At 38.3% G+C, this 15,934-nt stretch overlaps 1 protein-coding gene across 1 annotated transcript in view; it reads right to left on the bottom strand.

Moving 5' to 3' along the window:
• The window catches only part of CBLB (Cbl proto-oncogene B), a 133,580-nt gene that overhangs the window by 51,092 nt on the left and 66,554 nt on the right, over positions 1-15,934 (bottom strand). Inside the window, 2 exon segments of the mRNA XM_069785581.1 lie at positions 1,558-1,714; positions 13,990-14,136. Coding sequence (XP_069641682.1) covers positions 1,558-1,714; positions 13,990-14,136 — 304 coding nt within the window.

Below are 15,934 nucleotides of genomic sequence, written 5' to 3'. Positions count from 1 at the left end.
ATGTTGCAGTCAAGTCTGCGATCGAGATTTGGGCTTGATTACTAACCTGGGCACAGTATTATTTTGCCAAATACTGAATAAAAGAGAGAAACTTTGACAGAGTAGAAACTGATCCCAAGGCAGCAATGTTCACACAAGAATGCTTGATCATATCAAGCGCCACATAAAGGGCAAAGCTTAGGGGGATTTTGCTAAAGCAGCACGAAGTACAATGATCTATATTCTCTAGTTTATTATCTCAAAGAGAACCCCCAAAGTTTTGTTCAAACTTCCATAACCTGTGTGTGTTTTAATAAGTGACCAATGTTTGTGGTTAAATTAAACAGAGATTACTTACACCATAGCATTTTCAACTTTGATACAGTTTTGACTCAGAGTGGAGAAGACATGATCAAAATCAAAACTCTGTGAACTAAAACCATTAATCATCTCCTGCCAAATCTCAATATCAACTTCATAATGGTACCCTTTCCCATAACAGCAAAACCAAGAAAGCTAAACAGATTATCACAGAATAACATGGAAGACAGAACAAACATATGGCCCAGGCTTTGACATAAAATTGGTATTTTGAACATATCTCCAGCAGGCTAAAGAATAATCATAGAATCATTTAGGTTGGAAAAGACGTTTAAGATCATTAAGTCCAACTGTTAACCTAGGACTGCCAAGTGCCCCACTAAACCATGCCCCTAAGTGCTTGACAACCCTTTCAGTGAAGAAATTTTTCCTAATATCCAGTCCTGGTGCAAATTGAGGCTGTGCACCCGTTTAATCACTGTGTGGGGTAAAGAAAGTAAAAAATCAAACAAACGGTCATGTACCTCAAAGATTCCTATATACAAAAGAAATATCCAAAGTGACAAATTCAGAATAAATACATCTAATGTGGGTGAAAACCAGCACAGCCTTCTATATTGACTAAAATACTTCAAGTATGTTCTATAGAAGGGACACAAGCTTAACAGAGGCACATAACACATATACAAGTTTATTTCAGATAAATATTACCTATTTAAAATAATACAATTAATGCTATTGCCAAAGATAGACCCTTATTGTAAATAAAGAGCAAAGCATTAATGGCAAAAATATGTTCATAAAGAAAAGTTAGGCCTACATTTAGCCTAAAAAAAGTCCTACGCAACTCTCCTTATGTGCTTGTAGAAACACTTCGTATAATTATATATAGATACGAAAGCACAATGAAAATGCAAGTAAGACACAGGTAAGTACCTGAAGCTCCACCTTTCTAGGAATGTATTTAAGAACAGTGAAAAATAAGTAAGCAGCAAACACAAAGATATTGCAATCATAGTAAATATGTGCAGAAATGAAGCAGTTGTTGCTGGATGTTTTCAGTTTTTCAGATGTAGGTGTTAATACTCCAAACATCTCTAAAGGACTAAAAAAAATGCACAATTTCTTTCTGAATTCTAAGTGTTTCAGTTATTTCATTTTTTTTTTTTTAAATCTGCTTCCTTGACCCATAGGTACTTGCTTTAGGGCACTAAACTTCTCAAATTCATACAAGTATCTAAAATTTTCAAATCTTACCTGAAATAATCTAGTGAAGATATCAAATTCAAAAATTGAAATGTAGTCATTGCAGGTCAAGTCAATAGTAGATTTAAGAGCCATTGCTTCCAAACCAGAGCTTATCTGATGAACTTCATGAAGGCACTGCCTGAACACTTTCCATGGCACTATAGTTCTGTGAGAGGGTTGGAAATAATAAATTTAATAAAACCACATATTTAAGATTTGATACCTTATTTAGACATCAGAACTGGACTTTTAAAGAAGTGGAACATTAATTTGGTTTCTTTACAGACAAAAAAAAATTAAAAAATCAAGATTTCTGAAAGCAGCCTAAGCAAATGAAAGAACAGTTTACCTTCCTCTAAACAGTCAAAGTGTCATTTATTTTACAACGATAAATATTCAAGCTTCCTTAGGATGATGACAAAAAGTACACTTCAGAAACTGAAATATCCTACCAAGCAGGTGTACCAACCAATCTCACACCCTCTCAAAGATAACATAAAGGACCAGCTCTGTGTGTGGTAAAGAACTACTTTCTTCACAGCCTCTCTTCTCAGAATGATAAGCATCAATTTGGTATCTACTGTGATGACATTTTTTATAGCTAAAGCTCATAAACACTGCTATCATGCTACTTGACCAATCAACCAGATACCACTGATACTGGTCCAAGGCCTGTTATAGCCCATGACAGTTACATGAATATTAGAAGAAACATCATCTCAGTTCTTGACCTTCACACATTCTTGCAGGATAGGAGTATTTTCAGACAGTAGTGAATGTGGGAAAAGGTGGGAAAACAGAATAGAAGGAAATTAAAATCATCTTCTCCAATACAAAACCGTGTTCTGTCAAATTCAGTTTCTATTTGCATAGTCGGAGAGAATGCAGATTAGTTATTTCGCCAATCAAGTGCTTCTATTTGGAATCTAAGAAGAGGCTGATCACTTGAAAGTGCTCTACTTCACCACTCTCAAAACTATGAGAAATTGTTCAATGATAGCAATTATTCTTCTCATGTCATTAGGGTGAAACCCAAATTTTGCAAAGCCGTAACACCTTCTCTTAAAATAGTTCTGCCTCACATCGAAAGCAGATTATATGATATTTTAAAAACATTTTAATTAACCAAAATATAACTATTAACCAATACAGAACTATTTTGGGGATTTAACAAGACCTCAAATTCACAGTAATATTTTGTTAATAACTGCTAAAATGACGATACAGGCTTCACAAACACATCAATATTTCTTCCAATTCTTATTACTTCACATTGCCTTATTTTTAAAAGAGCCAGAGTACTTTATTCCAGTTTTTCTAACTATTTTCTTATGTGGAAATGTATATTACTTGGTCTCACAGTACTGTGGGGAAAAGAAAAAAAAAAAGAAAAAAAAGACCAACTGTATTAAGTTGGCCCTGCATTATAAGTATTATGCAGTTAACCTAAATTAAAACAAGTAGCAATTTGAAGTACAACACTAAAAACACACTCCTGTATTTCCACTGCATCAGGCATTCACTACATTTGTAAGTGCAAAGAAATCTACTTTTTACTTGGAGGCTTATATTGAGAAAGTCATAAATGTGAAATTTAATAGATCTCAGCAGATACTTTCATCTGTGTACGAAAAACAGGAAACCACAAAGAGCTGAAGAGAGATACCACATCAGATGCCATTTAAGAAAGAATGCACATCAAATTTTGATTATGGTAAAGAGAGAATGAAACATTGCACTAAGTTCAGAGAACAAAGTTGGAAAACATCAGTGCTTTTGTGGTGTTACAGTTGTCTTAGTTCAAGTGCCTACTGCTTATTTAGTTCCTGTAACCCTGGCTCTGAAATGTTTTCCGATTCCCTTTGTAAACCACCCTAAATGATTACCGGGTTACACTGGGATCATGCTGAAATGGGGTTAGAAAAGGTGTTTTTTGTTGGGCACGCGGGGGGGGGGGGGGTGAGGGGAAGGGGTTGTTCGGGGGTTTTGTTTAGTTTGTTGTTTTGTTTTTTAAAGGTTAAGAGAATAACCCTTAAATAAAAACCAACAGAGAATCTACCAGGAATTATTATAGCCATAATATACCTTAAGAACTGCTTTTTCATGCCTTGCCTAGACAGTTTCATGAAAACATGCTCATTAGATGCAATTAGTAAGTAGGAAGCAGGATCTTTTGCTATCTATTCACTAACACCCTGCACCCCAAAAACCCCAACAACAACAGAGAAAACAAACAAAATTCTTCAGGAGAGTATGTTTTTAGAGCTCTGTTGGCTAGTTCTTTGGCTAAGACAGAAACCAGATGGTGGGAAATGAGTGACTAGCTAATGAAGCAACATCCGAAGTTATTTTGTGGGAGGGACTTCTCCAAGAACAAGTGTCCGAAAAAGTGGTAGACCCAATTTAAAATTCACTAAATCCAGCAGATTTTTTTCTGCAGCTTTGTGGAATAGGTCTTTTATCTTCTGCTTTCTTAAATAAAGGTGAGAATTGGTTGTAGAAACACAGGAACTCCTATTTCTCAGCAGTTACTTTTATACAGCTATCAGTCCTAAATACTTTGAAACACCACCAGCCAAGGGATCATTTCTTCCCCAATGCCTCTCTCCAGTTCACATATACAAATTGCTGCACTCTTTTGAGACCTTGCAGACAGCACGCACTCACTCAAAAGGAGGGTGTTACCGAGTCTGCACAAGGTGAAGGATTCTACAACATCCTTTCCTCCTGCTCCTACAACACTGAAATCTGGTGACCTTCCAGGCACACTGAGAAACACTCTCCTCTGGCAGAGATCTAGGAGCGGGTCACACAGAGTGCTTCCCACAGCGATGAGGGGGAAAAAGAGGTTTTCATAGACAGCTTGCAAGTTGAGTTTCTGTTTGAACTAACATTTCACTGCTGTTGCTTTCTTGTGTTTTAGGGGATATACAGCCTTTGAAGGGAACTTTTCATTATGCAAATCTAAAGAGTTATTTCAATTGTTTGGGGAGGTGGCAGGGGCAGTGGGAAGGGGAAGGAAACAGGACCAATCAAGCCAAGGTTGAGAATGGGACTGTCCTAGTTAATAGCATGCTTAGATGTTGTTTAAATATATATACTTTTTTAAAGAGAAAAAACCCCATTGCCTTTATAGAAAGAAAAAATAGGATCCTGTTTGGAATGAAATGCTGCCTGCAGCGTTCAGTTCCTTAACCATAGAAGGTATCGCCTATAAATATTTTCAGTCATCTTTGTCCTTGTAATATTTGTTGCATCATGCCCTAATGATACCCTGCATTAGAGGCTGGCAGGTATTCTGCACATGCCTCATGCTATTACACTGACCTGTGGACACTTGTCTAGGAGGAGATGAGTTAGTCAGCTCTGCTACAGCTCATCAGAAAGATGTGATTTGACATCCTGGTAACATTAGTTCTCGACAGAATTAGGTTGGGGAAGTGCAGTGTCTCGGTATTTCAGGTATTTAATTGGAGTTATGTGAGTTATCCCTTGCAGTGGAGCGCACATGACTCCAGCAGAGACAATGTTCTGGGAAATATCTCAGGTGAGCGGGTGGTATTACATAGTACTTCCTTCCAATGTTTGATGCCCAAAGTTAAGAGCCCTACTAGACATGCACATATTATGGACAGATATACCCAGAGCTTCGGTACCAGTTTCTCTTTTTATAATGTAATTTGGGGGAAAAAACCAGGACACTGAAGTAATACAAAAATATCTGACTACTTTACATGTACATACTGTTATTGTGCTACATGTTACTTTATTTACGACCTTCAATTAGTTAAAAATCTTCAGAGATAATTTTAGAAGGAAACAAGAACATGAAGGAAACTTCTATATAGGACGGTATCTACTTACTGTTATTGACACACATCAAAGGGAAGTGTCACACTATAATCTCAAATACAATGTTTTAAACACCACCCACACAACTTCCACATGCCTAAAGGAGAAGGATTAGTGTCCAGCATATAATTTTCAAGCAATTTAGCAGAGGAATTTAAGTCCTCCCTTCCCTCCTGCCCTGACCATAGGATTTTCTTAAACTCCCTCAATGTTGCTGCATTATTAAAAAGCAAAAGACATTAAAATAAACCTGGAGAGAAAGCAAATATTTTCTGAGCGTACGGAGTACAGCACTTCAGTAGAACTGCAGAGATACAGCTCTTCTGGAATGTCAAGTGACACTGCTCCCATTTGAACCAGAGCAGACCACAAGTATGTCTAGGAAGGTAAACATGTACCTGTGTAACTTTTTAAACATGTACCAGTGAACATTTTTGTCTGCAAGAGACTCTCTCAAATGTTGCCAGAGAACATATCATGAAAAGGGCATTGCAGTATCCAGAGTAAACTCAAAACTATTCAAGCAAATACTGACCCAGATAGAAACAACATTCTTTGCAAGTCTGCAGTGAGCAATGTGGATTTTGGTTTATCATCATTGAACAGAGCATTTTCTTAAGACTGCTGCTTCAGTTTTAAGTGAGAGGCCACGTTTTCATTGCTTCTGAACTGCAGAGCAAACAATTGACACACAGAAGGCTTGAGAAGTTTAGTCCTAAGGGAAAAAAGGAATTCTGCCATATCGTGCCAGTACAATCATTAAATAGTGACATCATGCTGAACAAATATAGATGAATCTAACATGAGAAAAGAGAAGATAAAAGACAGAAAGTGAGCCTTATGAAACGGGGAAAATATACCACCAAAAATACCCCTTTCCAAAGCTGCATAACTGGACATTGCTGGAGAGACAGCATGTTAGTGCTTCCTTAAGGGACGCAGGAAGTCTGCATTTCCTGAAGCGTCCCCGAATGGATATACTTATCTATATATTTCCAACTCTGACCTCTAACCACAAATCCAAAGCACATGCATGTTTTTGCACGTCCTTTTATACTTAAAACATTGCCTCTCCTGCCTATCCATTGAGAATCTGTTCTCCTGTCTCACAATCTCACGTGCCAACTATTACAACTTTCTTTTCTCTATCCTTTGTACATGCAGTTTTACCCTGTCTTAGCCACCCAGAAGAGCTGTGAAGACTGTTGTCCTTTTCTGTCTTTAATCATATCTTGCACTTTCCACTGACTAGCTCTTCTCTATATTATCTTCTTGTTCAAACTTGTTTATCTCACATTTGTATGAAAAAGATCTAGCGAGATTCATGTCTCACTAGCACCTAGGGAATAGTACTTTCTGCCTGTAGCTCAAGTTTTTAAACACGGGTACCAATAAGCCTACTTCCCGTGCTGCTGATCAGATCAGCCAAGGGAGGAACCGTCCTCTGAAAGCCCCGTTCCCTGTTTACTTCCTTCTCTTTAAAAGTTCCTGTTGCCAAAACACCTGTCTTGATGGTGATGAAGGCAAGGGCACTCAGATCACTGCCTCTTCCTCTTTCATCTATCTTTGGCTTCCCTTTGCACTTCAGTTCATACTCTGATTTGAAGCTCTCTGGGCTAGGACCACCTCTTCAGTCCATATTTTTACAGCGTTCAGGCAACAGTAGGGCTCTTGGGCACTATTAGCAGCAAGAACAGGAATTAAGGGAATCGACAAGGTGTTAAAACCTAGCTTATCTGAGGTCTCACTTTCAGACAGATAAATGTTTTCAAGTTCTGTTGTGCATTGTGGTCTGCCTGGTTTTTACTGCTTTTTCTCTGAACCCAAGACACAGAGGCTATTGTCTGTACTATCCTGAGCCAAAAAGCACTGACCATAGCAGAACCACAACTACTCAAAATTTAGAATATCAATCTGAAATATGCTGTTTAACTGCTACTGAGAAATCAATAGGCACATTTTTTCCTAAATTCACGTAAAAAATACATACATTTCAGGCCTCAGCTGGGAAAAAAAAAGTATCAGAGCATTAAAATAGTAATGTGTTTGACTCTAAAAGTGAAAGAATTTCTATTTCCTCAGAAACTAAAAGGTGGGGGGAAAATCAATTTATCTGACAACAATAACAGAAATGCTTTCAATTTTTTACGGTTTCACAATGAAGTATATAAAACCTTATAAGTTAAAATAAATGGCAGAACTATGAAGAATTGAAAACCTAAAAACATTGACATTTCACTGCTGATTCATTCTGCAACACAAAGACAGCCACAAATCACAAATTTCAATAGTTACAAAGCCCTGCATGACTTCACTGTAGCTTTCAAATTCAGAGGCTGGAAAGATCTGTTAGGTCATCTCGCCCACTCTCCTTTGCAGTTCAGGATCGCTCCCAGTGGTATTTTGCACATTTTTGCTCAGAACAGAAAACTAGTAAAAGATGTAAGGTGCTATTAAAATGAGTGAGGAGCCGGGTAAATTAACATCAAGCACTATACAGTGATAAAATGTGGATAATGAAGAAGATATCAGATTATGTTTTATATGCATATTTACAACCCACTGGGGGTTACTAAAGTATCTGTAAATAAACATAACTGCTGATTACATGCCTTACAATTTCAAAGTTCCATTTAACATTACTGTTTAGCTGTACATTTAACTACCATTTGCTTCAGCGCAACTATAATGGTAAACCATGGGTGAAGATTCACTCCACTCAAACCACTTGCTCCAATAATTGTATTCTAGTAATCAGTACAAATTAAAAAAAAAACAAAAAAAACAAACAAAACCCACACGTTCGCAATTTCACCGCTTTCCTGCTTTTGACAGTACCAAGCTTTTTCTTGGTATAGATCTTAACCTAAAATCTTGACCTTGACCATGGTGTAAAGCTTGAGTCAACTTATTCCTTAGTTCTTTTTCAGCCAGCTCCTTTGTTTTCTTTAAGAGGCTCTCTTCTTCCTCATAGCCTGTGAATATGCCAAAGAGCTCCATTCTCAGCCTACTTCAGTCATTCAGCCTTTGGGAAGTTCTCACTCATTCCCGATTTTTGTTTTCACAAAGCAAATCCCAAATTCTCTCTATTCCCTCATCTCCCTCATAGCTTTTCTCCGTCAGCTTCCTTGACAAAGTCAATACACCAAAACCATCCCGGGCCTATTATTTGACACTGCTATCATCCTCACCTACCCTCCAATTTGGATACGTATTCTACTTTGCCCTTGCAGAGAAATCAATTCCTCCATTTCTTCCTTAGTCATACTGCTACTGTCCATATTCTACTTCCACCCAGGTAATCAAAATCTCATTATCTCCCATCTTGATTTATCAATCCTCCCTATTGTATTGGTTTTATGTGGCAAGGTTTTGGTAGCGGGGGGGGGGGTTACAGGGGTGGCTCCTGTAAGAAGCTGCTGGAAGCTTCCCCTGTGTTCGAGAGAGAGCGAGCCCATACCAGCTGGCTCTAAGACGGACCCGCCGCCAGCCAAGGCCAAGCCAATCAGTGATAGTGGTAACGCCTCTGTGATAACATTTTTAAGAAGGAAAAAAAAAGTTGGGACGCAGAAAACAGCCACCGGAGAGAGGAGTGAGAACATGTAAGAGAAACAAGCCTGCTGACACCAAGGTCAGTGCAGAAGGAGGGGGAGGAGATGCTCCAGGCGCCGGAGCGAAGATTCCCCTGCAGCCCGTGGTGAAGACCCTGGTGAGGCAGGCTGTCCCCCTGCAGTCCAGGGAGGTCCACGGTGGGGCAGATATCCACCTGCAGCCCGTGGAGGACCCCACACCGGAGCAGGTGGGCTCCCGAAGGAGGCTGTGACCCCGTGGGAACCCTGCGCTGGAGCAGGTTCCTGGCAGGACCTGCGGATCTGTGGAGAGAGGAGCCCACGGAGCAGGGTTTCTGGCAGGACTTGTGACCCCGTGGGGGACCCACGCTGGAGCAGTGTGCTCCTGAAGGACTGCACACCGTGGAAAGGACCCATGCTGGAGCAGTTCGTGAAGAACTGCAGCCCGTGGGAATGGCCCACGTTGGAGAAAGTTCGTGGAGGACTGTCTCCCGTGGGTGGGACCCCACGTTGGAGCAGAGGAAGAGTGTGATGAGCCCTCACCCTGAGGAGGTGAAGCGGCAGAAAATAACATGTGATGACCGTAAACCCCATCCCTGTCCCCCTTGTGCCGCTGGGGGGGCTTGGTGGAGAAATCTGGGAGTGAAGTTGTGCCCGGGAAGAAGGGAGGGGTGGAGGGAAGGTGTTCTGAGATTTCGTTTTATTTCTCATTTACCTTACTCTGGCTGATTTGTAATAAAAAGTGAGCTAATTTTCCCTAAGCTGAGTCTGTTTTGCCCGTGATGGTAATTAGTGAATGATCTCTCCTGTCCTTATCTCGACCCGCAAGTTTTTTGTTATATTTTTCTCTCCCCTGTCCAGCTGAGGATGCGGGAGTGATAGAACGGCCTTGGTGGGCACCTGGCGTCCAGCCAGGGTCAACCCATCACACCTATACAGTCTTAAACCCCACATTAGTCTCTCCAGATACATTCCAAACATCGTATCACTTCCAAGGTTTCCCCTTCTCCTCTGAAACATGCAATACTGGAAAACCTCATAACTGTAAAGGCTCTATTTACTCCTTTTGCACTCTCTGCCTATGTGAGGGCTGATGATTTCCATTATCGACGTATCTGCTCCTCTCACAAGCACCGTAGCATTCTTTTGCATCTAAGCTTCTCTAGCTACTGACGTTATCTAAAAGTTTTTTAGAGGTGTACCAGAAATGCAAAAGCTGAGAAGGTATTTGAAGGCCAATAATGTGTGAAGTTATCTCAGCACATTGCTCTGATGGAACCATTCAAATTGCTTGCTGAGTTCTACTTCTGTGTTTTCTACAGAAATTCAAAGAGCAGCTAGATATGTGTTCATCAGAGACTTGAAACAGCTAGCCTAGCCATTTGTTTTGTTAATGAGTTTGAAGTCATGTGAACATACACCTGACTAGCTTTAAACACAAAAAGAATGACTGTATCCTATGCTACTTATTAATAACAGGATGAATAAACTTAGTTACAGCTGTCAATTTTGCAGCAAGTGTTCAGACAGACAAATGTAACCAACAAAATTAGAAGTTCCCCATTCACTGGGGAAGAGCAGTGGAAGAAATCAGACACAGTTTTGTTTGGTTGGTTTTTTTAAACTACAAACTGGACTCTTGCAAATTGCATCTTTTGGATTTTGTTCCTCAGCAAATTATAATATCTTGCTTTCTGTAAACGGAAGCGTAGGTCACATTTTCAAAAACTGAAAACCAAAAAGTCAACTTAAAAACATAAATGGCTACTGACTTCCTTCTTGCTGTTTAGAATATTTCAAATTAAAAAAAACAAAAAAAATGACAGAAAATGGAATACATAAAAGCTTCCAATTCATTATGTTTAGAAACAGGAAGATTATTTTTATTATAATATTATGCTGAAAAAAAATCATTAATTCCTCTAATAGTTCCAATTCCCTCTTTCCAGTCAGATCAAACAATGCATCAGAATTATTTCTTGTGCTACAGTTCACCTATCAGAAGCCAAGATCCAGTACAACTTACTTATTACTTATGCTCTAATCTTGAGCAGCATTACTTAGTGACCTCGAAGTAAGGGCTGCTTTTTGCAAACACGTGAGGAGTCCAGAGTTGCCCTGTAAAATAGAGGTGCAGCCAGGGAACATACAATATAGTTCGCCCCTGTGCTCCTTCATTGCACTGCATACCTAACCAGAGCTGGAAGTTCGAGATAGTCCTAGGGGCCTATCTTTAGGCGGTCAGGTTAGAAACAGATTTTATCAGTTGTTTGTAACACCCAAAATCTTTATGTAGGCTCTGCTTCTAGGGAAGTGATACTAGAATATTTGCAAACTAATTTGTCGTAACAGGCCCACTGTAAAAGATGTTGCTAACAGCCATACCTGCCATATATTTCTAAATGAATTAAAAAACAATTAATGTTTAAAAAGCTTCAGGCATTTTGTTTAACGAAGAGATTAAACATAATGCCAAATAAACGTTTTTCTCATCTGTTTATTTGACATACATGCTGTTACATGTTTTATAGTTACTTAAGCACAATTAACTAAATCTGAGATAAAGGCAAGGCTGCCAAGCACAGATCAACTGTTCACTGCTTAGAAGCAGCTGGTAACTAAACCAGCTTCAGTTTATCAGAAAAGAGCTGAGAACACTAATAACAATGGTTATTTACCTGTGCTGAAAGTAAAGCACCTGGCAAGACAGAACTCAAAAGACTTCCAGGTTATACTAGATGACCAAGATTACATATGTAATTAACCTGACATCCCAAAACTGCCTTGATTCCTAGCCATTGGATGGATACTTTAACCAACCAACCAACAAACCCCCCACCAAAACCAATGTGCACCCCCCCATCAAAGTACATGGGGGGGGGGGGGGGGGAGGAGGAGGTCAGAGTTCATATTTAAAGTCGCATTTTATGAAGAAATTTACATAACCAGGAAAAAAACAAAGCATAAAAGGCATGGCAAGAGCTCTGGGGCCCTGAAAACGATTAGAAAGAAGCACTCCAGGGGATGAGTCACGAAAGAGAAGAGTCAGGCGTGAACAAGAGAAAGGCAAGGGTAGAGCCAAGCTGTTCAGATGGACCAATGCAGTTAAAAGTTATTCTTACCAACCTTTTTCTGATAAAAACTTATTAATATGTTACAGTATCCTACTGTCTGACACCTCAAGTATCTATCTATTATGCCACCTCCAAAAGGAAACTGGCAGGACCATTGGAAGGAAACTTGAAGGAAAGCACTTGAATCTCACACAGAAAGTACACGTTAGTAGAGAAATACAAAGAGGAACATGATAATGAATAGGGAAGCTGATAAAACTGGTTAATATTAAATGACAGAAAGAAACAGCAGCTTGCAGAAGATGAGATCTGTAAATCCCAATGACAGAAATGTAATTTGCGATCAAGACAGCTGGTAAAGGTCATTCAAGGACAGAGCTCAACAGGAGAAGAGAAAGACCATGAGAAGACTTAAATTCTCAGAGTTGCTAAGCAAAGGTAAGAAAGAGAGGAAGAGAAAATAGAAACACTGAACAACGATGATCATTAATAATTTTTTCAAAGCTCCCATTTTTCTTTTTTTTGACTGACTTTTTTTAAAAGCCTCATCTGATAGATCCCCCTACATGTCATGTAAATTAATCCTTCAGATAACTTTATCTAAACTTTTGTAGGTATTTTGAAGATCATCTTCACATTAAAATGGCTAACACAAAACATGGTCAGATTCCTTTCCTCTAACAAAAAGATCGATACAGCAACTTGATCGCACTCTAACATTATCTACATGGGAAAGAAATTTGTTAGAAGACTGAAGTTACCAGATAACACTATAATGAAACCAGAAAGCTGGAAGCTATCATAGGTGTGTTTTGACTAGCAAAAAAAAGAAAGTGAAACTGTTGTAAATTCACACTGAACAAAATTAATCTGCAAAAGCACCAACCTACTACGCTGGTATTCTAAATAAAGAATGAAAGACTCAAAGAGCTGCTCTTGCTCAGAAAATGTAACAGATTGTTGCAGGAATTGTTCCATGACTTGCTATGGCCTACATTGTGCAAGCTATCAGACTTGATGACCATAATGACTGCTCCATTATATTGTCCAATATACAAATTTCTTGCCTCCTCCCTCTTATGTCACTGTTAGGCTAATAAACATTCCGTATGAGGAAGTGATGAAGCTATGCATCTTCTGTTAGCCTATATCTGTACCATAAACAAAATTGTTTCCCAGAAACAAACAAAAAATCCCACACCCATGCCTACCTACTTTCACACTTTCCATATAGCATTTGCTGTAAGGGTTTAATCACGTATCTACAAGTCACACTTAGCATTCATTTTATGACCCTTTCTTGAATAATAAGTTTCTCTCCGAAACCTGCTTTTGATTAAACCTTCCGATATATCTCCAATTATTCTATCTCTTTCTGTAACAGAACTTGAACAAAAGAAAACATTAGTCCCCTATGACTACTTTATAGGTAGTACAGTTGTAGAAAAAAAAGTTTCGGTAATAAGGGATAAAAACATTATTTCAATTACTTAAAAACCACTAAATATTGTAGTAGTTAGAAAGTTAAAAATGGGAAGGAAACATACTGTCCATGAGACCAGTATCAAGTTCCTAGTTCAAACTTTATGGTTATCATTTGTAGAATATATATACATATACATAATATGAAAGGATATGATTTGCCATGTACATTACAAAAGCAATGTACTATCTTCAGTCTAATTTATGATTGAGTGTAAGTGCCCTTGACAGAACTGCCCATACATTTTTATTCATCCTTTGAGTGAATTACAACATTGGGCGGGGGGGGGGGGAGTTAACAGTCAATTTCACAATTTCAGTCAGTTGAAAGACTTGGACAAGAAATTACGTTTAAAATACCCACCCACATACTTAGAACCATTATTTGGATTTCTGAAAATATCATTCTTTTTCCTGCTTATGATTAGAAAGAATTAAGCACTTTGCAAAATGTTAGTACTTACTTGTCTCCAAAGAATTTTCTCCAGAAATCTGCAGCATCGGCTTTCGTGATACGAAAGTTATCACCCTGGAATTGGCCATTTGGAAAAATAGCCTTGATTTCTGCTAGCATGTGGCTGAAGATGAGGGACAGCTTTGTTAGGTTTCTCCTGCAGACATAATAGGGGGAGGAAAAAAAAAATTACATCAAATTCTTAAAATTGAATAAATTGAATCACTCTTTCAGTATCTTAGGTATCCTGCATATTTGTATAATAATCACTGTGTGACACAAGAAAAACACTGAGCTTTCAACTGAAAACACATCAAAGAAATACAAATCAGTAGTTTGTGTTTCCATGCACTTCTGAAGATGTATTTTTCATAAGTCTCCATGAATATAAAATCATTTTTTCAGCAACAGAACAGATTTGAGTTCTCAACTGCATATTCCAGATAAATTTCTGATCCCCATAAAGATGAAGCTTGTGCATTTCTATTTCATTTAATCGTTGGGGAAGCAGGAATTTATACTAATTAGACAACTAATACATTTAAATAAAAAAAAACCCAAACAACAACACACCAACAAACTTAAAATATAGTTTTATGTGTGACATCAAACCTATTTCAATCCAGATTTCTAGAAATATAAACACAGCACAGGACTAGGTTTACTCTTTTTTCCTATGACAATTTTTTGTTTTATTCTTTCCAGCTTTCCCTTACTGCAGCTACTTGCTATTCTGTTTTTAAATGCCTTGTCTTTAGTTAAAACTTGCTTTCAGTTTTCAGTGGCATGTCAGAAAGAAAAATCAAGCTTCTTTGTTATCAGTTCACTTCCGTAAGCCTTCCAGACTTGTATCAGTTAATAAAGAATTATTTCTTTTTTGGCACAGAAATCCCATTTAGTGTAGTGCAAAGAACATAGCATCCTTAAATACAAATAATTCTTTTGTACGGAAAAATCTGTGGGAGATGGTGGGGAGAGGAGAGAGAAGAAGGGTGAAGCAATCTTTATGAGAGTTTCCTTCTGGAGATTCCTTAGATGATCCTTGCAGTAAAAAAAGGGGTATTTTCCCACCTGATAGATGAAATAGAGAGCACCCAGGAGACTGAGCAGTTTCTGATGACAAATTTGTATTCTTATGTATTTTAATTAAGTATTTCAATGAGTTAGAAGTGTCCTGTGTGAAAAGGCCATTCCAGACCTTCCACAGTCTCAGGCAATACTTAATAGTGCCTCAAACAATTTAATGAAAAAGATAATAAAATGCTTATCAATCATTTAATTTATGACTGCTTATAGACAGTATTTTAAATAAATTAAGACTTATTCCTAAATCCCTAGCCACATGAAAAGATTAAGATAGATTTTTACACATGCATACCAAATAGCTTTCAGAATGCTCAAAATTTCAAAAGAACAGTTGAACATACTTCCCGGGGTCTTCCTAAAAGGACACTTGACTTAGTACTGAAGCTGTAATTATTTAAACTAAATTTGTGAACAACTTACAATAGAGATTCCTGTGGAAGCTGTGTTGCAAATTTTACTATAGGTTTTGCTACCAGGAAAACTATGACAAAGCTCGTTATTTTGAAAACATAAGTAATTTAAAACAAACAAACAAACCGCAGATGAAAACACTCTCCCTCCCCTCAATATTCAGATTGGTTGTAGGGCTAATTCTTTCAGAGTCCTTTAATTCCTGCAGTATAATCAGATGTCTACAATTATGATGCCCAACTGTTCCTTATTTTCTGGATTTGTTCCTTGCTATCCCCCTTCCTATTTCCTTTGTACTTTAATAATACACACATGTTCTTTATTATTTTACTCCTCAGAACTCAAGCCTGATGTAGAGAGCAAGCAACAGCTATTTTAACGTGGCTTCCTCAGTCTGCCCTAGACCCAAGATTTAGCAAGAAGCTTTCTGTACTCGGGACAGATGGGAACATGATTCG

This window comes from Haliaeetus albicilla, chromosome 6, assembly GCF_947461875.1.
Source record: "Haliaeetus albicilla chromosome 6, bHalAlb1.1, whole genome shotgun sequence".
In the NCBI taxonomy this organism is placed as follows: domain Eukaryota; kingdom Metazoa; phylum Chordata; class Aves; order Accipitriformes; family Accipitridae; genus Haliaeetus; species Haliaeetus albicilla.
This window is presented reverse-complemented; position numbering and strand designations above follow the sequence as displayed.